Below are 25,108 nucleotides of genomic sequence, written 5' to 3'. Positions count from 1 at the left end.
AAATTATGGATTAATATTTTTCAGTTGCTAAATAACACTGAGCAGAATTATCTTAAAAACCAATGCCCTCTTTCCATCATCCTCTGAGCATATCCATCTATACTGAAAGGCTGAGCAGCGCACATCTAGTGCACTGACTGATGCTCCAGCAAAGAGCTTTGGACCAGCTGAGCACTACCTTCTTTTCTGCCTATTACTGGCAAAATATGAATTGAATGTGTGAACTGAACATACGGGTTAATATGGCTAAAATAGTCCATATATTAGGACATAAAGCCTCTCACACAACTGATTGAGAAGTGTGGCTTCGTAACTATCTTGAAATGTTTTTCACTGGACTTGTTCATTGCAGCTGTGCTCTTAGTAGTGTGTGTTTTAGTATCAGTATATTCATCTTATTTGAACACTAGCATTTCTTTGTCTTAAATTCATTCTGAACCTTATGACTATCCATATGGATTTTGCACTACACAGAGTAAAGAGAAAAGTCAAAATATTGAGAAGGACGTGGCTTAAGCACAGCAGGTGCAGAGCATCTCTTAGTTTTTGACATCAAGAGCAGCTATAAATCCATTTAAGCACTTTGTAGCCATCCAAGCCATGGGATTCATGGAAGCCCTAACAGGATTTGTTATTTTTAAAGGAAAGAAAATGTGATCCCACCCCCCTTACACACAATTCACATGATTTGACGAGCAGTCTCTAGCAAAAGCACCTATTGAAATTATGGGTATAGCAGCTAGAAATACATGAACAAGTTACAGAAATGAGAAAGTGTGGAAGATGATTTTGTTTATTTTGCTTTGGCACTTAACACTAGATTCTACACTGCTAAATATACACAGCTAAATATATCCAAGAGTAGGACATATATAGCACTACTGCTGATAGCTGGTAAAATAATAATACTTTGCATAGTGGAATACAAATGCCCAAAGCTCTTTGCATACAAGATGTCACAGCAAACCTTACAACAGCTATGTAAGATAATGATAATGACCTTTGCATGAGGATGATATTGCAGGTGCAGGGAGGAAGAGCTGAGGGAATACCAATTAGGGGCTATGCATGTTAGTTTGGGAATGAGTTGAGCTTTGAAGCACAGGTCATTTTTTGCAGCCTTTCAACCCACAGTTCACATTCTCAGGAACTTCACACATGTACATTTCAACATACAAAGGAACATAGCTGAGTTGGTCACAGCATGGTGCTGATAACGCCAAGGTTCAATCCCCATATGGTAAAGGTAAAGGGATCCCTGACCATTAGGTCCAGTCGTGGCTGACTCTGGGGTTGCGGTGCTCATCTCGCTTTATTGGCTGAGGGAGCCGGCATACAGCTTCCGGGTCTTGTGGCCAGCATGACTAAGCCACTTCTGGCGAACCAGAGCAGCGCACGGAAATGCCGTTTACCTTCCCGCCGGAGCGGTACCTATTTATCTACTTGCACTTTGACATGCTTTCAAACTGCTAGGTTGGCAGGAGCAGGGACCAAGCAATGGGAGCTCACGCTGTCGCGGGGATTCGAACCGCCAGCCTTCTGATCAGTAAGTCCTAGGTTCTGTGGTTTAACCCACAGCGCCACCCGCATCCCATAATCCCCATATGGGATAGCTGCATATTCCTGTATTGTGTGGGGTTGGACTAGATAATCCTCAGGGAGCCTTCCAATTCTGTGATTCTATTATCCTGCATGTCACCTCAAAACGGGGACACGCTTCTATTATTTATTTTCTCTAAGGCACAAGCTTAAACAACATGAGGATCCATAACTCATAAAATCACAATTTTTTAAAAAATGGAATGAGTTGTCAAATCTTTTTGAGTTATAAAATGATTCAAATATGATTACAATTGAGTTCCTAAGCTGATATTTTAGTTACTTGATCTTCCTGTGTGTGAAAGTGATACCCTTCCTTAATGTCCATTTGCCTAGCAATGGACGATGGTTAGATATATAAATAAAATGCTGTTTTATTTGCAGTAGCTGGGTAAGTGCCATGCCAACAGAATACAATGGAGGCCCAACACGTCATATTGCAAAATTCACCAACTCCGTTATGCTTCACATACCAAATGCCATTTCACTGAGGCAGCTCTATATTCTCTCTGATAAGTAACATTTGCAAATGCAGATGATGGTGGGATAAAACAGCAATCTGGAGCACAACACTTCTAGCCTCGCTACCCATTAAACACTCAACCAATTACAAATGCATATTCTTAGCCATATTTGAAAAAAACCATCACCAGAAGGCCCTTCCTATATGCTGAATGGTTCAATGCATTAATCATAATAATCCTCTCTTGCTAGTACCAGAGACAGAGAGATCTTTTAATCCAAGAACTGCCATATGTCACTACATTGAGCATATAAATAAAAAAGCAGACAAATCATGCTATTAATCATTGCAAGCTACCGCAATAGAATAGGGGGGAAAGAGAAATTTTGCATGAGTACATCATTTACATGGTGAAACAGTATCACAGTGAAAGGCCTAACCACAACTATAGATAGATCTCTATAAATGCATTTTTAGATGTATTGAATCCTGGCAAGATGGAGGCACAGGGTGAGTAGTTCCTGTGTCCGAGAAATGATGCATATCTGAAGGAGGTTTGCAGAAGGCATGCAAGTATTATGGATGCACATTCATCCTATGCAGTTTCCCTGCTCTTCTACATACAAAGCAACAGCACCAGTCTCAAGAATGCTTGGCCTAAAAAGAAACTCCCTAAAAGATGCAGAATTAACCAGGCACTTATCATCATATGCTAATCCTCTTGTGTGCTGCCAACTTCAAAAATGTCAAGCGGCAACACATCGTTATACATCTTAGCATGGAACAAACCAGAGACCATAAATAATTAAGGAAATGCTTGCATTATTAAACCTGGAACATCAAAAGATGTTCATCAGTAGCAACATAACCTAGAACATCATTATAGCACTGAAGACCTGTGGTGCTTTAAAGAAAAAGAAACCTTCCGCATAACTGTGGCTGTTCTAAAGGAACCTGGCCAGGCCCTCCAACACTTCAGAGGGTGCAAGTCCAGTCCAGTGCCACTTCCTGGGTGCTTGAGCCCCTAGCCATACAGCACTATGCTCAGGCAATGCTCACCAGCATCTTCCTCTGGACCTAGTGGCAACAGTGGCCAGACAGAGTGAACACACAAACTCAACCACCTCACTTGGTCAGCTGGCAAAACATATGATGAAATTGAATCCAGTCTATATAAGAGCAAAGACTAAGTGGTGTGGTATAGTGGTTAAAGTGTCAAGACTTAAGCCCTGGAAGACCAGGGTTCAAATGTCCATTTGGCTATGAAGCTCAGTGGGTGAGCTTTGGGCCAGCCATTGATTTACAGCCTAGCTTAGCTCACAGGGTTGTTGTCAAAATAATATGGAGACAGGGAGAGCAATGCACGCCACTTTGAGCTCCTTGAAGGAAAGGTGGGATGTGAATGCATCATAAAAGGAAAGGCCCCTTCCTTCTTCTTTCTGAACGGATCCTCCCTCTGCAGGGATAGAGAGGCAGGTGGGGTCTTACTGGATCTCTTGTTGTAGTAACAGAACTGTGCAACTGCCTATCTGTACTCCCAACTCTGATATTTCTTCTCTGCTCAGTTCTGGGCAGGTTGTGTTTCCCAGGGACATCTTCTGGGTCACACACCACCCATGGCATCTTCATATCACTTCAGTCCAGATGCAAAACATAGTTAGTCTTGCTGGGGAGCCATGAAGAGCACAATTACCTCTTTGTAATGAGCACAAAGTAAGTGTTTTAGTGAAAGAAACCTTCCCAGCACCACATATCCATAGGACATCACTGGCAGACTCCTGCAGCTACACAGCCATGTATGTGTGTTAGGTGCCTCAAATAAAGGCATCTAAAAACCTCAGCACAGCCATGACACACAACATAAATTTCACAATTAAATACATATGAATGATTTCTTTTGTAGCTACAGCACAGCCTGTGAGAAATGGCTTATTCTCTTGCTAACTTTCAGATGAGAGTACGTACAATCATACCTCGTGTTGCACCTGCTTCAAGTTGTGTCTTTTCTCATTACGTCCCGTGGCAACCTGGAAGTACCAGAACAGGTTACTTCCGGGTTTCACCGCTCGCGCATGTGCAGAGGTGCAAATCGCGCCGTGCCTGAACAGAGTTCAACAAAGTCTTGTAGGTCATGTAGTCCAACTCCTTGCTCCATGCAAGAAATCCAGAGCTAGCGTATTCCAACAGATCTCCGGGCCTGGTTCAAGGTGTTGGTATTGGTGTAGAAAGCCCTACACAGCTTGGTACCAGGATACCTAAAAGATCGACTCATCCTGCAACATACCCAAATGATCATAACATTCTGCAGAAGAGGTAGACCATTCTGCACAATGTCAAGACTGGGCATTTGGTGTGGCAGCACCTACCCAAGCATCTCATTACATTCTTAGCATGCTATGAATAATGGTAAGCACAAGCTTAGCTTTGGTTATTTCCTTCATGGAACTATTCCAATGCCCTTCATGAAGTCTACATTTCACATGCTCACCATCAGTGGAGGCTGGTCGATTAGGGCAAATGTCTCACCAACCTCAGTCTGTCCCCAACCAGCTCCTCCCTGTCTACATTCTTACATACAACACACTCTTGGGTGTTGCAGTGCTGTAAGCTTCCTCTTCCTTGGTCCCAATGTTGCTCTTGTAAGGAGGAGGATAGGGGGAAACTAGAATTAGTTGGCTCTGCCTGCCATTACCTGCCCATCACTGACTCTGGCTTCAGCTACTGTTGATCTCCCATTATCTTGTTCATCAGTTTTTAAAACATTCCTAACTTTCAAAAGATGTATATATACAGACTTTGCTGCCAGAGATGTTTAGTACTTATTCCCCTTTCACATATTCTAAGCACTGCTGCCAACCTTTTCCACTTTCCTAAAAAATGAAAGTACAGTAACAAAAAACAAAACAAAAAACTAAGCTGGTTCCCTTGAAAGGCAGATGTTGTTTCAGCAATCATCTACATCTGGGTCACAAACATAGTTATCATAGGATTATATATTAGCAGCAAACATTTAATCTACTCTGGAAGTGAGCATACATGGTTTTGATATGGAAATGTGTTTTATATAAAAAAAAAGTTTTCACATTTATCTGTGTCTGAAAGGAGTTGAGAATTTATAGTTCAGATTTAGGACAGTGGTCAAAAACATTCTTTGAAAACAAAGATAACCAAATGTAATTATTTATTCTTTAGAAGAAAGTCTGATTTTGAAAGCTCAAATATTTTTCTAAGTATTTATGGGTCTGTTTGGGCCCTCTTATGGACTTCTTCAAACAGCACACAGTTCAAACTAAGGAATTAGACGATTGAAATCCTCCAGCACAAATTTCCCCTCCCATCAGCCCCAGCAATCATGGCCAATGGTCAGGAATGATGGTTCAGCAACATCTGGAGGGTATCACAACAGCTGCCCATGCCGTAGTGGCTGCCTCTGTTTAACAAGCAGTTCACATAGAACAGCTCCCCACAGGTACCAAGACATTGTCTTCATGATTTGCAGAAATCCTTTAAAAGATTTGTGGTGATATGGCAAACTCGTTTGATCTGTAAGATGAGCGAATGAGGTAGAGCTTTATCACAAGGTGGGTGAAACATGCTGTTATTCTGACAAATGAAGATTTAAAAATCCTGCAGTGCCTGGGCTCAAAACACAGTTGTGGACACAAAGCATATTTTTAAAGGTTAGAGGTGTGTGTGTGTGTGTGTGTGTGTGTGTGTGTGTGTGTGTACTTCAGAGCTACCCATATTAACATGTAACAAAAGATTTGGCAATCAATATGTAAATAGATGTATTCAAGTCTGCAGCTTCTGCCATGCATACGCTCTTCTCACTGCCTATTCTCTCCCGTTCCACACCCACCCATCCTCAGAAACAAGTTCTTAATTACTTCAGCCAGTGAAATGGAGTACCCAGATATGAGCAGGGGCCATTTCCAACAAAACTAATATGAAAACCCATGGCTGCATTTTATCCAACATGCACTTTCCCTGCAGTCACTTGCTTTCTGCTGGTGAATTTTAAACATGTTTTCAAACTGCTTTCACTGGGACTAGCTGTCTCATCATATCTGGCTACGCCCTCTTGCACACTGAGGCAAATTAAGACTCTCAGATTCACTCTCAACTCAAGCCTAATTTCCTAATTGATTCTGAACTCTACTTCAGAGGAGGGCCAGAACATGGGGTGGTGCAGAAGAATGAAAAGAAAATGAAAGAAGCCTCATATAGGTGCCTTGGAGCTTCTCTGAGGCCCGGGGTGGAAGACTTGTTTGGATAAGGTAATAAACTCAAACGAAAAGGCAGTCTGTCCTTAGCTGGGGTCCCCAGCCAACTTAGCCCTCTGAGAAACAGGGCAAGTGTACTTGGCTGCCCTGGCCCCCTGCACAGGCCTGTAGCTCTCTTTGAGATGGTAAATCTGTGTCTGGGCTGCACCACTTCAGACTGCAGGCTAGAGGAGTTAACATGGCTGAATGCTCACTCCTCCATAAAAATAACAACTTGCATGCAAAAAGTTAGCAGGCCAAGGAAAGGCTAGAACATGGCTTCCTAATATCAAGCTTTTTTTGTGTGTCTTTGAAGAAGCATCTGATCACACTCATCTGATTCTTCTAGACTTCTCCATGTTCCAACCGTCTTTTCCTAGGTGCCCCATCTATGTCCAACCTTTCTCTAGAATCTGGATGACTTGCTATGACATCTGCTCAGCCAATAGCAAGCAGAGACTCTTAGGGACAGAGACCCTTCTGAGTGGCTTCCTATCAACAACCATAAAACCCTTCAGCTCATAGATATGCCAGTGTTTCTCAGACTTTATAAAACCATAGCCAGTTATTTCTAGGCATAGTTTTCACTGATATGCAATACACTTCATTGCTGTATCAGTATTTGGAAGTAATTTTACAGGGTTTTTTTAGATCTTATGTTTATCTTCTCCCCTCATCCCTTTACAGTGGTATCTCGGGTTAAGTACTTAATTCATTCCAGAGGTCTGTACTTAACCTGAAACTGTTCTTAACCTGAAGCACCACTTTAGCTAATGGAGCTTCCTGCTGCTGCCGCGCCGCCAGAGCACGATTTCTGTTCTCATCCTGAAGCAAAGTTCTTAACCTGAGGCATTATTTCTGGGTTAGCGAAGTCTGTAACCTGAAGCGTATGTAACCTGAAGCATATGTAACCCGAGGTACCACTGTAATAAGAAAATCTAAAATTAAAATTAAACAAACCCGCCCCCCGCATCCTGCCATAAACTTACTTGATCTTCCTTTCATCACCCTAACCTAGAATATACCCACTTTGTTCTTTTATTCCATATACTGCTTCTTCCTCACCTTATTGGTTCATGCACAACTTCCCAGTTTCCCTTCTAGTCAATAGGCTACCACCTTCCCACATTTTTCCTCCTACAGAACCCTCCCCCCCCCCACTTCCCATTCAATATGAGATAACAGAGCCCACAGGAAGATGCAACATCACAATCATAGGGGCATTGTGAATCACACTTTTGGAAACCATAATCCTTGACTCTTTGGAACCTGGTAAGAAAAAAGAGCAGGCCAGATTGGGCCTGTTGAAAATGCACACACCCTTGTCAAAGTCTCACACATACCAACTTGAGGAAACATTAGTACATAGGGCTTACGCTTTCCCCTAAAGTAAAGAGAAGGAATCGAGCCAATTCTGTGTGTACAGCTGGTTTGTTTCTTAGGCATTTTTATATGTTTCCCCTCAATCCAGATTCAATCTGAATTGAGGGGGGAAAGGACCTAGCTGCATTTAAACTGGTGCTATGTGCACAGCCTATAATTTGCCTTTGTCATCCCAATCCTGAAAGGTACTCAGGCCTTTTGTCTACCCAAAATTGTTTATGACTGCCAAGAAGGGTCTGTGTACATTCCAAGTACACTCATCACTTTACATTACACAGCATTATGCTATCTCCTTCTTTGCCGTGCACACAGATTTATATTTCTACAGGTAAAGGGCAACATTGCTTAAACCACACCCATTCCTGTTAGAAAGCAAGTTTGCTGTGCGACTGAGGGGGCTATTTATGTAACAGTGAATGTGCAGCTGCAGTAAAAGGCAGACACAGTGAGGCTGGCTGCTGAATATTAAACGGAACAAAGCAAATAGAAGCATAGTAATTCCCTGGTATATGCTGAGCTCTGACCTATTATTGCTTCTTAGAGGGGAACATGTTGATCTCCCCATCCTCTGTGGCCAACATATTCCTAACATGTGGACTCCTCTAAGTCTGCCTGGTTCTAATCAAGGTCATGCAGCAGTTTGTGCAAAAGAGATGCCAGAAGGGACTGGTTTAATTATATTCAACTTTAATTAAAGAGCCTCAGCATTCTGGTTTAAAACAGATAAAATCAGAGAGAGCTCTCCAAAATCAGTTCAGTGCAAAGCACCCTTCTACATGCACAGATGAGTTGGTAATCATATTTATATACTACACATAACAGTAAAATATACTATATGTTCTATAAGGAAATGATCGAACGTATAATCAAAGGGCTGGCTTATGCTGTAGTGTTCCATTTAGAGGATTAGGGTAGTAATCGCAATCTGCCTTCATCAGCTACACATCCCAGTGCTGCCTATATGGGAAATGGCATTCATGTCCTGATAAAGAGAATTCTAATGCAACTTAATGAACGTAGCAAACAAAGCCTTCAAGAAGTCAGACAGATCACATCAGGCATCCCATAGGTATCCAGCAATTATATATATATAATTGTCATGAATTTTAGACTGAATAATTCATTCCACAATAGCAAGGGGTGGGAATTACAATCCATAAATACACTGAGGAGGGGGGGCGGGGAAAACAAACAGCAGGAATGGCAATTCTGGCAATTTGCTAAACATATCTGCATGTTAAAATGTAGTATGACTGGACCTATGCCTGTGTGATATCAGCACAACAACATGGGCCGCAGGAAGGAATGTGTGTATGAAGGAAGGGAGAGAGGGGGGCAATTACCACCTGGAGCATATAACAGCAGCCAATTTATATAGGCACAGAAGACAAAGTAGCACTACAGATGAGTTAAAATGTAGCAAATAAGGAAGCCTTTCCTGTACTGTATACCAATGGCTGCTTCCCTGCCTAGGTGTCCTTTTGGACACACATTAACGTACCCCATTAAACGTGAATATTGTACACCTGCTTCTTTAAGCAAGACTTGAGAAAACTCAGCTGATGAAGGGTTTGTGTTCATGCACTAACAACAGCAACAACAATTTATCTGTACCCCACCCATTTGACTGGGTTGCCCCAGCCACTCTGGGCAGCTTCCAACATATATAAAAACATAATTTTAAAAAATCAACATTAAAAAGCTTCCCTACATAGGGCTGCCTTCAGATTTCTTCTAAAGGTTATATGGTCACTCATCTCCTTGACATCGGATAACAGGGCATTCCACAGGGTGGGTGCCACTATCAAGAAGGCCCTCTTTCTGTTTACTAAGTAAACACCCTCATGATCTGCACCCCTGACAGTGTACATTTAAACAAAAAGCCACACCTCTATACCTTCAGAGGCAAATGCCAAGTGGGAGACTGCCCTAAAATATATGAGTGGTTCTGAGTTGCGAAGAATATAACCTCAATGCAGGTCTCCACAATATCCAACAATACCACTATTGTTGTTATATTCTCTTCCAATTTATAGAAAATCATTTTCCCTGGCAAAATAAGCAACAAGCATTGGGATGGGGAGGGTGTTTTAGCTTGTCACTAGCTTCCCAATCCTAAACACATCTCAGAAACAGTGGCATTATTACAAATACTTCAGAGAAGAATGACTGGAGAATGGTTGTCAGTATTGAAAAGCAGAGAAGCAGACAACCTAAGTTAATTAAAAACACACACAAAGCTTCTGCAGCGTACAGGATGAATCACATAACAATGCTGTAAAATGAACAGAGTGAAATGCCCATTAATAGAGGTGCAAAGGATCCACACTTGATGCCTACAGTAAGCAACAGAACAGATTATTCAGTTTATAGCATTTGGATTTCATGTAAAACTGCATGCTAATGACCTGACAGCAAAAAAAAAAAAAAAAAAAAAGGAAACAGAGGGAAAGGGGGGAAATGTCTCAGACCTCAAAACCTATCTTGATTAAGCGCAGCACAAAATTGCAGTATTCCCTGCCAGTAAACAGTTTCAAAACAGCTGGAGACATAAAAAACCTGGCTCCTGGGTGATCAAAACAGAGCCTAGGAGCTTTGAAGATAAAAGAAGAAAAGCAAAAGAAGTGCCATTGGCCATCTTCATATGCTTGCACCCATGTGGCTAGGAATTATTTTATTTGCTCTCACTGCAGTAAGCAAAACATTTATGGCAGGGTAGGGGATGCAAAATTTTGGAGTGGAAAGGGAGACATTGCTGCATATCTTGCAGGGGACACCTGTGTACGTGTCCTATATATATGGGGAGGGGGGAGGAGAGTGATGGTGGGGTACGTTTGCTCATACCTTGCGCTTCCGATTTTCCCTAGAGATTTTCCTTTGCCTTTTTCTCTCCTTCTCCCTCTCCTTCTCCCTTTCATCGTTTTCAGCCTCCCGAACTTTTTTAATAGAAGCAGCGGCGTGAGCCATTTTGCAGAGGGGAGCACCTGCTCAGAGCAGTCGATTCCCACCACACTGAGATCCAGGCGATTTGTTTATCTCGCAAGGGCACAGAGGAGGTGATGCTGGAAGGCAGAAATCCACAGGGCAATCCTCTTCTCCCGCTCTTCCTCTTTCCCCCTCCTCCTCAGGCACCCTCTGATAGGTCACAGCTGTGATCCAGCCTCTGCAGCATCCATAATTCAGCACAAGATAGGCATATCCTGGTTTTTAAGTCTCCCCCTTGCTCCCCCCCCCCCGCACACATGTAGGAAGGAACATGCACACAGCAGCACAGAGAGCTATGGAGGAGAAGCCTCACAGAAAAGCAGGAAGCACTTTAGATTTCCTGTGACGGCTGAAGAAAATTCATCCTATGCACAAATTTCACCAGCTGGGAAGGTCTCTTGGGATTCCTCCAGACCGGCTGCATATGCTGGATAGAGAGCCAGGATGGAGCCACCTCTGTAGAATCCTTAGAAGTGGGTGGGTAGGGGTGGACAGCTCCTTGCAGCTACCAGCATCACCTCGTTACAGGGTGGGAAGAAAATGGTGCAGTCTGGCTTAATGACTTGCCGCTGCAACTGCCTCTGCTAAAAAGCACATGATATGCTCTGTTCTCCTCACATCTCTCCATTCCAGTCTTCCCTTCCCTTGCTTATTAAATGCAGTTATTCTCTCTCTCTCCTCCCCACCCTGCCGCCTTTCTCCACCCAAAAACAAAGGAATTGGGAGGATAAGGAGGAAACGTTGCTATGCTCAGAACAGACCGGCTGCAGCCTGTTCAGTCTGCAGGTAGTGACTTCCTAGCTAAATACATGGCTGAGTGAGCTGAGAGAGGGAGAGAGAAGGGAAGAAGCTGGGAATAGTCAGGTCCTCATTGTGTCGTTTTTTTAGAGTCCACGTGAGGCTGCATTAGGAGAACTGCATTAAGAGGCGATCCCAGTGCTGCTCTGAGGGTGGACTTCAGCAAGGAAAACACGCAGCATAATCTGGGCTCAGCCTGTCCCAGCCAGCTAAATTCTGTGGGGGGAGGGTAATAAAATGTAGAATATCTTAGTCTGCAGTATACATTACTTAAAGGCTATCTGATTTGTGAAGTGCTTACATTAGGAATAAAAAATTAAACCAAAACAGGATGATTATTGGAGTACGAGAAATGAAAACAGAGTGTGCATCTTTTTAATTACAAAAGAGGGGGATGGAATTATCCCCTCCCAGAACATTTCAGATGAGCTTTTATTATCTTTTATATTAGGTGCAGATGGGGTGGGGTCTATCATCTCCTGACTGCATATCCCGCAGATTGCATATCCCAACAGCCTATCCTTGCAAAACACCAGCCCCACCTACCTAGGAAGTATTTGCTCCTGCAAATGCATTCATTATAACAATGATTTCTTGAAATCAGCACAGCTACCCCTTTCGAGACACACGTAAAACAATGAGCCTGAAAAGCCACAGCAAAACCGGAAGTCTCTCTCAGCCCATAATTGAGTAAGTAAGCAATGCACATAAATGGTCTTTTCCCTAATCCAAGTGAGAAATCATGCATTCCTCTATTTTTAGCACAACATTGTCCAAAGCAGAAGGTAACGGGTATTTCCAAAAACTCTTCAATTAAATGGCCCTAATTTGGCTGTACCGCAAGGTCCTTTGGGCAGCACAATGGCTGAAGTGGTACAGAAGAGCTCTTCTCAGACCCAGTGTCTGCATTTCAGCAAGGCACAAAAGACAGCCTATTACTAAAGAGATCTAGGCATTTGGAAAGTGTTCCAAGGGAAGTGAATGGGAGTTCCACTGGGTAACAAACTCACTCAGCAGCTTCCACTAGTGAGTGCATCACTTAACCTGTGTTAAGTAATGTAATAATATACAATAATAATAATTTATTATTTATACCCCACCCATCTGGCTGGGTTTCCCCAACAAAATACTAAAAATACATTAAAAACTCTATGTAAACAGAAGTTGGGGGGCACACCACATTCTAAATGTACCTGCAAACACTGGTCCCCACATGCTCCACCCCTGACTTCTCTGCATTGAGTGGACATGCCTAAAGGGTGCTTCATAACATGCTCACCAAATGAGCTTAAGAGCCTCTATGTGATCCTGAATCATGAACACACTTAGAAGCCCCATACAGACCCTCCTATTCAAAGTGGGAAAGTCACAAGTGTTGGGGACCAGAATGCATAGGGATGATGTATACACCCTGCATGCACTATTCATGTTTACATCACACCTGAACAGGTGAAGGCAGCATCAAGGAGAACAGGTGAAGGCAGCATCAAGATTTGGGGAAAGGGAAGGGGATCTTCTTGGTACCACAATAAGCCTCTGAGACATCTGAAAGGCAATGAGACTTCTTACTGCTTTTCAAGTGTCTCTGAGACTCTGCAAAAGATGGATGAAGACTCCCCACCACCACCACACCCAACCTTCCCAGCTCATAACTGTGAAGGTAAGAGGATTCTCACCTCAAGCCATCCTGAGTCTTGAGCACAGTACAGTGGTACCTCGGGTTACATACGCTTCAGGTTACAGACTCTGCTAACCCAGAAATAGTACCTCGGGTTAAGAACTTTGCTTCAGGATGAGAACAGAAATCGCACGGCGGCGGTGCAGCAGCAGTGGGAGGCCCCATTAGCTAAAGTGGTGCTTCAGGTTAAGAACAGTTTCAGGTTAAGAACGGACCTCTGGAACGAATTAAGTACGTAACCAGAGGTATGACTGTATGACATTCCTGCCCCTCCCACTGCTAAGAGAGAAGGCATGTGGTAAGCACAAATTTTGGATGGCCAGAAAGTAATGCAGAAGGCTAAGGAAAAGCCTTCCAATGGAGTAAGTAAAGCAAGCAGAAGACGCTTGGTGGAATGCTGTGGATGTAGTGCATCTTGATTTCAGCAAGGCTTATGACAAAGTCCCCCATGAAGAGACTGGTAAAACATTGGCTGGACAAGGTAACCATTAGGTGGATTTGTAGCTGATTGCCTGAGCAAACCCAAAGTTGCTCACTAAATGTTCCTCTTCATCCTGTAAAAAAGTGGCAAGTGGGGTGCCACAGGATTCTGTCCTGTCGTTCAACACCTTTATAAATGACTTGGATGAAACTGAGGGAATGCTCATCAAATTTGCAGATGACACCAAACTGGAAGGGGTAGCCAGTGCCACTGAAGACAGAATCAGGACTTAAGATGAGACCAGCAGACTGAAGAACTGATCCCAAATTAATAAAATGAATTTCAACAGGGACACATGTGAGGTTCTACTCTTAGGCAGGAAGAACCATCTGCACCAATATAAGATGTTGGACACCTGGTTCAACAGTAGTATATGTGCAAAGGATCTAGAGGACTTAGCAGACAACAAGTTTAACTTGATTCAACAGTGTAATGCAGCACCAAAAAATGATAATGCTATTCTAGGCTGCATCAACAGAAGTATAATGTCCCAGTCAAGGGAGGTCATAGTCCTGTTCTAGTATGCCTTGATCAGACAACACCTGGAGTATTGTGTCCAGTTCTGGGCACCACAATTTCAGAAGGATATTGACAAGTTGGAACATATGCAAAGGGGGACAACCAAGAATCAAGCATCTGGAAACAACCAAGAATCAAACATCTGGAAACAAAGCCTTATGAGGAATAGTTGGGGGAGTTTGATATGGTTAGCATGATAAAGAAGAAACTAAAGAAGTACCTCAGGGGCTGTCACATAAAATATGGAGCAAGCTTGTGTTTTACTGCTCCAGAGTCTAGGACCCAAACCAAAGGATTCAAGTTGCAAGAAAGGAGATTCTGACTAAACATCTGGAAGGACTTTCTGACTGTAAGGGATGTTCAACAGTGAAATGGACTCCCTCAAAAGGTGGTGGGCTCTCCTTCCTTGGAGGTTTTTAAGCAGAGACTGGATGGCCATTTGTCATGTTTGATCTAGTTGAGATTCCTGCATTGCGGGGTGTTGGACTAGATGACTCCTAGGGTCCCTTCCAAGTCTACAATTATATGATTCTATGAGTAAAGGAACAAACAAGTCTCTGTAAGGTACAGCAATATCCTTGTGAAAGAGTATGTTATGCAAATCTGATAGGAATACATTTTTATTTCTTCTAGTCTGGAAATATTTTATTGCCATCCCCGGGGTGGTATTTGAAAGCCACTCTTTTGTTTATCACCAATTACTGCTAGTGTGAATGGCCACTGTATTTATTTTGCACACATTTAAATTTGAACTGAATTGCCAGGTGGAAATTTTGGCATTTCCTTGTTATTTGACTCTCCTTTTTCTCTCTCTGTACACTGTGTTTATGTGTTTGTGTGTGTGTACGTATATACACACACAATCTGTCATGTAAAGTGGACTAGAGTCTACAGATGCTTACGACATAAAAAGAATTCTTAGTCTTTAAGGTCCCATAAGACTCTTTGTTGATTTCACATGAGATTATGGGACATCCAAATGCTCATTTAGTACATCATTACATCATTACACAACAAATCAGTGAATAGGCAACAGAGGGTTTCCTCTCCTCATTAGAAAATGCCATCCCCCATATTCTTCCTTTCTTTTCTTAATACAAATCCCCCTTTTCGAACCTCTCCAATCCTTCATAAAAAATATTAATCTCTGCATTATCTTTTGCTTTATGCTGCAACTACAGCTGTTACATCTCAGAAAATTCACTCTGCAGACTACTGAAATCTCTGCAGGATGCCAATGTTAAGATAATCCGGTAGTTTGAGACTGCTTGAACTGGAAATCTTCCAGTCCTAGCTTGAGTGGTAAATTAAGAAAACTTCAGACTTCACAACAATTTGCTGTTTTTTGTAGAATTGTACAGATGGCCTCTGTGCCTGGAAAATAACATGTATGGGAGCCATGAGGCTCTCTTAACTACATAGATTGATAGCACTGTAGAGGTGGAAAGGACCACAGGGATCATCTATTCCAAACCCATGCAATGCAGGAATCTTTTTGCCCAAAATGGAGCACCTATCCAAATATTACAGCTGGTAGGTAAAGGTAAAGGTATCCCTGACCGTTAGGCCCAGTTGCGGACGACTCTGGGGTTGTGGAGCTCATCTCGCTCTATAGGCTGAGGGAGCCAGCGTTTGTCCACAGACAGCTTCCGGGTCATGTGGCCAGCATGACTAAGCCGCTTCTGGCGAACTAGAGCAGCACACGGAAACCCGTTTACTTTCCCACCGGAGTGGTACCTATTTATTTACTTGCACTTTGACATGCTTTCGAAGTGCTAGGTGGGCAGGAGCTGGGACCGAGCAATGGGAGCTCACCCAATCGCAGGGATTCAAACCACTGACCTTCTGATCGGCAAGCCCTAGGCTCTGTGGTTTAGACCACAGTGCCACAATGGAAATAAATACTAGAGCACTTCCTCAATATAAGTATTTCATTTTTTTCATGGCTTCCATACATTTTATTTTCCAGCACAGAGGTCAGGGAAAGCATTTCAAATATAATATTTGTTGTAATTTACTGTTTTTATTCAAACCCATGCAGCAAATCTCACATTGTCATTAGCTTTGCAACTTATTGGAGGTATTTCATACTCACTTTACTCACTGCTTATGTACTACATGGTTACTCTTTTTTAATGTGGAAGGTAACTGTATGACTATTCCCAATATACCACCAGATGCAAAAGATATATTATATACTGATTATTCTCTTCCTAATCACATTAATGGGTGCATCAGCACCTACCCAGTCAATACTAGAATAGTTTATTACAAGCTCCCCGTCCTAATCTTTCTTTCCCAAATAAGTCATGTAACTAAACTGGAGGTTTCTGAACCGAAAGCCACATTCACTATTTACTCATTCCTCCCCCTGTTAATCAAAGGGAGGGAGTAATTCTGTGGGGTGTTCTTCTGCAAGAATGCCAAGCAGAAGATAGGACTGGTGCAAGCACTGAAAAGCTGCTACACAGGGAGGGAAATCCTTTCTAGTGCAGGCAGGAAGGAGAGTTGGCACAGTGTCTGACTGGTTTGCCCTAGTTACTCTGTGCAGCTTCCAGCAAATTATAAAACCACAGTAAAATGCCACACATTGCAGCTTTCCTCATACAGGGCTGCCTTCAGATGTATTCTAAAAACCAGATAGTTGTTTATTTCCTTTACATTTGACAGGAAGGTGTTACATAGGGCGGGCCCCACTACCAAGAAGGCCCTCCCTGGTTCACAATGAGGGAACCACTATAAGGCCCTTGGAGCTGGATCTCAGTATCTGGACAATGCGGGTGGACGCGCTCCTTCTGGTATACATGAGCTGCAAATCCAAGAGCAAAATGTGGATACAGCTTGTGGTTTGTTTAGAGCAAGACAACCCATGATCCCAGATCTGAACACAAAGTCAAACCACAGCTTAGCTTACAAGAGTGCAGCAGCACCAAAGAAGAAGCAGAGCAGCTGCAATCTTGCCTCCAACAGCTTACATATTCACACAAAGTCATAGTTTGGCTTAGCATTACAGGTAAACCAGCTCTACTTAAGACAGATAAGTAGTTCACACCCACAACTGAAACCAAGGAACGGGGAAAGGGAGCTGGCAATGAGTTTGCAACTCTTACTGCCACTCTCTTGCACGCCTCTTCTACCTACTCTCAGCATTACATATGGCCATCACTAAATCCATGATGAAACTGATTAGGCTCAAAAAATCTACTTTCCATTTTAAAGAGTATTCTCAAAGTGAGTTTAGGGCAGGTGCAATTGCACTTCCTGCTCCAGATCTTAAAATCCTGGTCTAAGCTTCAGCCTGAAATGGGAAAGAGTGTTAGCTCTGATGCAGATCTGATCCTGCAAGGCAATTCTTATGTTCTTAGCTTTGCTCATTGGTCCCAGATATCAGGGAAATAATTAAATCAATGCGTGCCACTGTCCATACAGGTGAACACAGTGCAAGACACCTTGCAATGTGAACTTCCTTTTGGAAGGCTGTGCTAATTTCGGATTTCAGCAGTTCTTGTTTTATTACTAACCCAGTACTATGTAGACACACCTAAACACTCCTTTTTGCTCAGCAGTGTGTGACTTATGCATACATACCATATATATATACTGTACTCCCCTAATTATGAGTGCAGCAGGATTTATTTATTTTTAACAAGCTATACCTAAATAGCACAAGTCAGCCAGGTGAAAGCAAGAGTCATCAACAAAGGGCAAGCCCTTCATGATATCGATCTTAAAGTGGTCTAGAGCAAATAAATATTATGGTAAATAATAGGATGGTTGATCTAAGTATAGCTTGAAGTGGTCAATCACTGCCCAACGCATGCAGCATTTTATTGATCCTAAGGAGATGAAGTCCTTCTGCAGTCATCAGTCAAAAGGTTGGATGTTCAACATCCCTTTCAATAAAAACCGAGTTAGCCCTATGTAGCAGGGTACCCCACCCCCTTCTGGCTATTTTTTCCACTGGAGTGTGTGTACTGTGGAGCTGTAGCTCTGCTACAAATGGTATGTAGGAGTTGAGTGGGAGGAGAAGCAGATGAACAACGAGCCTGAAAGAACAGAACACAGGGGAAAAAATTATGTCGCTTCTGATACAAGTTTGATGCAACTGACTGTGGAATCAGAAAATGAAATGCAACAGGATTCCTCCGGGGATGCTCTCTGGTTCTAGGTTCACATTGTACAGCATCCTCTGTTTACACGGCTGACACGTCCTTTCTGCTTCTAAGGCAAGCAGCTACAGAATGGGGGGAGGAGAGAATATGGGAGAGGTGAATAAAATGCAACTCACCCACTGGGCCCATAGTAAAGAGCTTTTAGCTACAGGGTGCTAGGGACAAAGGAGAAATGGCATAGCTATAAGAACACAAGAAGAGGACGACTGGATCAACCAGATGTATATTTGAAGCCCATGAGTGAGACAAGAGTGCAAATAGTACTTTCCTGCTCACAATTCCCAACAACTGATATTCAGTGGCATGCAATCATTGCAGCATGCAGTCAGCATCCCATAAAACAATAACAATTACTTAATATTTATATAGTACTTTGAAGCATTCAAAGTGTTTCATGTCCATTACCTAGTTGGAATCCTTGCAGCAATGCTGTAAGGATTGCATACCACCCTAATCTATTTTTAATGAAGAGTGACTTATAAATGCTTTAAATAAACAAGGTAAATCAGCGCTATTAGCCCTCGTATTGAAGATGGGGGAAATTGAGGTAAGAGAGTGCCTTGCCCAAGACTACTTATGTTTATGGAAAAGGCAATATATTAACCAAGACCTTCCTGATTCACAGCTCAGTCTCTCAGCCATTTTACCCTACACCAGCTCTCAAAGTCACTAGGTAAGAAATCACTCCAATCCTGCAATTGAATTTAGAAAGGGGTTGTGTAGAGAAGGTTGAGGGGTAGAGCAAAAAAAAAGCTACGAAAAAGTTCTACTTTAGAACAACATCTGTTAACAAGAATGTCTACCAAGATGCACTGCTCTCTGAATTAATTTATCCAATGATACCTCTCAATATTGTTCAACGCTACCATACTAAAATGTAACAGCATTATTTCTATAAGACATTAGAATGTCCAAAGGGTTTACATTACTTCACTGATCCTTATAAGAATAATGCTAAAGTGTTTTAAACACTATTAAGTGCCATATGAATGGCATGCCACTATTCCCCATTTCTTCCACACTTCCAATGGGAGAGACTGAGGCTTGGTTGGGGTCATCTGGGAAATTCATAGTACAGGCAGATCTGAACCAAAAATTTTCTGATTCACAGCTCAGTCTCTTAGACAAATATAAGATAAAGACTTACAAATCCATATATGCGGACAGGAAGTAACGGCAGAATCAGACTCCCTCCTCAGCAAGGCAAAATCTACAACATAGCCAGATTGGCAACTGGAAGTTTACCTATTCAATACTAATGAACCTTATAATTGCATATACCCATATATGTGGTTGTGGTTGGGTGGGTGTCCACTAATTGTTTAGACTTTACCAACTATTTTAGCCAAATTAGATACCCAACTAGCACACCCATTCTACCAGATAGTCTGCTATATAATGATATTGATGTTGGCACCTGTCTGTCTCAGGAGACAGTGGGAGAGAGCACCTTCGAGGGTAAAGTCAAGCGGTTGGAGAGTTACAGCGATTGTAATTACTGAATTTGTGGGAAAAGTCACAACCCTGACTGCTTCATTCAGATCATTGGCATGACTCTAGAGTGACTTTCCATGCAAGGCACATCACATGCTCTCCAGTGTTTTGTTATCACAGTGAAGAAGGCGAAAAACTGAAAACCCATGAATTTAAATAGCATCAAACCCACCCTAATAATCAGGTACAACCACTTGTCAGACCAATGAAACTGGTTATATTTCAAATCTCACTGGTTAGAAAAGGCCTGAAGAAGTCCAGTTATAATTAACAAATCAATCAGTATTTGTTCTTGGCACTGTTTCTTGTGCCTCTGAACAGATCACTAATCTTCAGTGATAAGGGAATTTGCTTTCTTCTTCTTCTTCTTCCACAAAAGCAGGTGGCCTGCACTATATTTCAGTTTCTTGAGTAGGAATGCTAAGATGTAATTTAAGTCTTCTGCCTGCCAGATTCTGGGCAGGGGTCAATTAGTTTCAAATATTCCCTTAATTATTACATCTTCATCCAGTTGTTAGCATCTACCCTTGTTTAAAAGGAAACACTGAATTGTGATTCCAGCTACGTAACAACTCTTTATCCCTCTCCCATCCCACCCCCAAATTCAAAATGCACACGTTCCTGATTGCCATTGGTAGCATTCACACCTACTGTAGTGAAATTGTTCACTCTCTTTCCCAAAGTCAAAATAAAATAAATCCTTCCAGTAGCACCTTAAAGACCAACTAAGTTAGTTCTTGGTATGAGCTTTCGTGTGCATGCACACTTCTTCAGATACACGGCTACCTATCTCTTTCCCAAATGCTTTGAAGAAGCCAGAACCAAGGACAGCGCTGACATGGGAATCTGGCAGGCTCTAGTCTAGTGAGTGGAAATTTCAAAGTGTTATCTGTGCCCTTCAGTACAACCGAAGGGCAGCAACAGACCACATAATTGGCAAAAGAAAGATACACATGGCTGCTTTCTGGAAAGGCGGGGGAGGGGGAACCTACCACAATCCTGTTTCATAATGCATCTTCCCAAACACTGTGAGACAAAAATCGAAGGAGGAAATTATTCTGGCTCCTTTTTTAAATGAAAGGCAAAGATAAAGATTAATCACTCATCTTAAAATATTATCTATACGTAACTGCATCTCTGTAATTCTTTATATTGAATATGTTTGTACATGGTTCTGTTATTGTTAGTATGGTTAGGTGTTAGTTTGCACATATTGTAGAATCGTAGAGTTGGAAGGAACCTATGGATCATTTAGTCCAACTCCCTGAAATGCAGAAATTTGCAGCTTGTTCCATACAGAGATTGAACCTGCAACCTTGCAGTTATCAGCACCATGCTCTAACCAACCTAGTTATCCAGGTATCATTGATTTGTTGTTGTTCAAAAGATTTATCTGATCACCAAGCACAAGAGTTTGGGACCCCAGAATCCAAACACTAAATACTTCTAAGCCATCTCTGTCTGAAAGTTTGCTTCAGATAAAAGAACTGAATTTGTGTGTCTGTCCGAGATAATGGCTGGTGATTGGTAGCCCCCTGCTGGGGAACTGCTGCTTAGCAAGTAATAAGAGTTTGCTTATAGCTAACTAGAGCAGAAATAGATAGATACTCTGTGTATCTGAAGAAGTGTGCATGCACACGAAAGCTCATACCAAGAACTAACTTAGTTGGTCTTTAAGGTGCTACTGGAAGGAATTTTTTTTATTTTGACTAGAGCAGAAATGTGTTTCTTCCCCCCCCACTTACTTCTGCTTGCTGTGTACATGGATTACAGCAGCAGATTACGGTCATTGTGTTTTATCTTATATAACCCACCCTGTAACAACAGGGTGAAGGGCAGGTAAGAAGCACCATAAACAAATAAAAATAATAAAATTACAACTATCAGGATTATATCTGGGATTGCTAGTACTAAACCGTCACTGCAGAACTTAAGATATTTGGTTGGGGATAATTCTGCTGGTATGAATGAGATCACTCGACAGTAAATTGTTTGAAGACTGCCAGTCAATTACTTCAGATTGCAGCCTGAATTTCGAAGACACAACTATGTACTGAAATGTTTGCTAACATAAATAGCTCAGTTAAATCATTAGCAATAACTAAGAAATGTTAATTAGGGACAACACAATTTTAAATTATAATGTTAACAAAACAAATGCAAATATATTAGGCCAAAACATACTGTACAGGCAAATTAGTCAAGACTACAGGGTAAATTTAATTTTTATACTGTGTTTTCAGCAGGCATGTAATTAATTTTAAGGATTTTTTGTTTTCGTGCTGTTCCATCAGCTCTAAGCATTGAGGTGAGTTACAAATCCAGGGACATGGTCCAGCCTTTCTATGTGCAGGTGGCAAATCACAGATGTTTGGCTAGACATGCTCCACACAGTAACCTACAAACCGTTTAGCAAGGCAGTCCTATACATGTTTACCTAGAAGAAGTATGTCCAGAAACATATAGTGAAATTTACTCCCAGGAAAGTGTGCACAGTTTCAACTTCTAAGTTAGGACTCTATTCTAAAGGTGACATGAGCCAGTCTTTGGGCTCATCCACACCTTTGCTTGAGCCATAAGCAGACTACTGGCCACAGAAGAAGGGAAGCACAAAGACAACAGACTGGCTCCAGAGCAATCCACAGGACCAATCCTGGAGCAATCCACAGCTCTACCACCACAAACCACTTACATTCCAGTGCTGGATGAGCAGGAAGGCGAAGCCCTTTCCTATCTATCCTATATAGAAGTCAAGTGGGCTGAAGAAACGGACAAGTATTATTACTACTATTTATCATCATCATCATCATCAGTGCTTCTAGAAGAAAATGTGACAGCACTGTGTATCCTTGAGTATCCCCAGAAAAAAGCCATTATCATCATCATCATCCTCTTTGGGGTGGCTTACTTATACACCCTTAGGCACCAGGTGAAACATTCCTCTTCAACCTGGCCTTTGGCTGATTAATATCTTATACCCCTTTGAAATGTGTTTGTGGGAGCGGGTTTGGAACAGGTGGGTTACTGGTTTGTTGGGGGGGTTGTTCTTGTTTTTAATCATATATTTTGTGTTTTTGTGTTGCATTTTTATGATGTGAACTGCTCTAACATCTGCAGATGAAGGGTGGTATACAGAAATAATAATAATAATAATAATAATAATAATAATAATAATAATACACCCTGATTTGCTTTGGACCCAGGAGCCTTTACACAACATGCCTCCTCAATCATCTCTATGGAGGAGAAGCACATTACAAGTACACCTTTGTGGTGCATCAGTGGGGGAAAGTACTTGCACAGATGCGTTAAAGCAAATTTGGAGTTCTGGATCAGGGCAGAAGATAATCCCTGCGGTTATCAATGCTGCAGGTTTCCTTGGCACATAACACAAAACTATATAAATTAGCCCTGTAAAGACCCTTGTAAAGACCCTGTTATGGAAAGGCACTTATATATAGAAGGTTCCATTTACTGTGCATCTAAAGTTTGTCTTTGAAAATGCATCCAGTAAATTCCAGACCTAAGCAATTACTTCTAGAGGAACTGGGTTCCAAATCCCTATCAAGTTCCTGAATTCTTAAACAGAACTGCTGACAGGGAAATATGGGGATAATGCATCCTAATTGATGCAGTTCCAATATTTTGTCCATCTTACAGTTTTAAAAATGGTACACCTATGTGAGTAACATCCTGATAAACAGAATTTTAGTTTCTTTCAAAACTATTGACAGATAAAAGACACAACTGTTTTAAATATAGAACATTAAATTTAGCTGATTTTGAAGGACACTAGTCAGCAAAGAACCTGGCTCCTTGTCAACAGACTTTTTATTACCAATTTCACAGTAGCCCAACCAATGCACAGCTGCGGTCCCAAACAAATTTCTTTCTTATATTGGCCAATCAAAGTGATTTAGAAACTGGCATCACTGATTTTGTGTGTTCTATTTATGGAAGGGCTGAATTCAGGTACACTTCTTGAGGCTCACAGGACAGCACCTGCACAGAAATAATGCTGCAAAGGAAGATGAAGGACAAAGTTGTGTCCATACGACCACTGCAGTCTGAGGCAGTTACAGATTATAGGTCACCCATTCTGACCCCAGCAGTATCAGCTCACAGCAGTGGAGTGATGTACTTCCCAGCACTGGCTTTTTGCAGACCTCTTCTGCTACCCAAAAGGTAAGTGGCTCTGAACTCTGAGCATGTCATCAGCATGAATTTATAGGAAAAACAGCAGCTCTCGTGAGCTGGATTGGTCCATTGGGCAGGCTTCCTTGCAATATAAATGGAAACAGTGCATTTGTTTTGCAAAGTTTCTTTTGCATTTGTTTTGCAATGCAGTTTTTTTTGGGGGGGGGGCAGAAATATTGAAGAATTAAGAACTTAATTCATTCCGGAGGTCCGTTCTTAACCTGAAACTGTTCTTAATCTGAGGTACGACTTTAGCTAATGGGGCCTCCCACTGCCGCCGCGTGATTTCTGTTCTTATCCTGAAGCAAAGTTCTTAACCCAAGGTGCTATTTTTGGGTTAGCGGAATCTGTAACCTGAAGCATCTGTAACCCAAGGTACCACTGTATATATACTGGGCTGAGTGCCCCTGTTTGCCATTTTTGTTCTTCTTGTTCCTGGTGTTACAATAAATCCTTTTGAGCTGAAATCTGGTCTTGGGTCATGCCTGAACCCACCTACACTTTACTTCCTTTTTGCCTCCATATTTTTGCATTTCTATTTGTTTTGCAATGCAGTTTTATTGGGGGGGGGCAGAAATATTGAAGAAAATTTAGAGAGAGTTGATTTGCTTTACAGTACAACTAGGTCATATTCTTCCAAATACATGACGATATAATGAGCCATCATATAAAGATGTACAAACACAGCTAAATGTGTGATAACAAATAAACAACAACAACAATTTATTACTGGCAGCCCCCCCCCCAATCTGGTTGGGTTGCCCCAGCCATTCTGAGTGTCTTCCAAAAGAGTGTAAAAGAAAAACAGCACCCTTTAAATGCCCAGAAAAATGCAGACCGTGGATCCAGTTTCCCTTTTCTCCAGGATTAGGAAGGACTGTAGCTTGGTAGTAGAGTACCTGCTTTGCATGCCAGTCTGGCATCGCCAGGCAGGACTGGGAATGCCCCCAGTATGAAACCCTGGAGAGCTGCTTCCATCGGTCCGTGCAGGCAGTACTTAGCTACATAGACAGATTGTCTGACTCAGTAGAAAACAACTTGCTATGTTACTAAACCTCAGTCCTGCGGCCCTAACAG

General features: G+C 42.0%; 1 protein-coding gene across 15 annotated transcripts in view; it reads right to left on the bottom strand.

Annotated features, from left to right (window-relative positions):
• ANK2 (ankyrin 2) overlaps window positions 1-25,108 on the bottom strand; it is a 318,251-nt gene that overhangs the window by 142,245 nt on the left and 150,898 nt on the right. For 2 of the 15 annotated variants that reach the window (XM_082236844.1, XM_082236866.1), the window contains exon 1: window positions 10,552-11,494. The exons of 8 other annotated variants lie outside the window; for them this stretch is intronic. In XM_082236844.1, the coding sequence (XP_082092970.1) occupies window positions 10,552-10,674 (123 nt within the window). In that variant the 5' untranslated portion in view covers window positions 10,675-11,494. Of the gene's footprint in view, window positions 1-10,551; window positions 11,495-25,108 lie in introns of those variants that run through there. 5 more of the 15 variants (XM_082236872.1, XM_082236870.1, XM_082236857.1 and 2 more) reach the window with 3 other exon arrangements.

This window comes from Podarcis vaucheri, assembly GCF_965113315.1.
Source record: "Podarcis vaucheri genome assembly, chromosome: 9".
In the NCBI taxonomy this organism is placed as follows: domain Eukaryota; kingdom Metazoa; phylum Chordata; class Lepidosauria; order Squamata; family Lacertidae; genus Podarcis; species Podarcis vaucheri.
The sequence above is the reverse complement of the archived record's forward strand: the minus strand, read 5'-3'. Positions and strand labels throughout refer to the sequence as shown.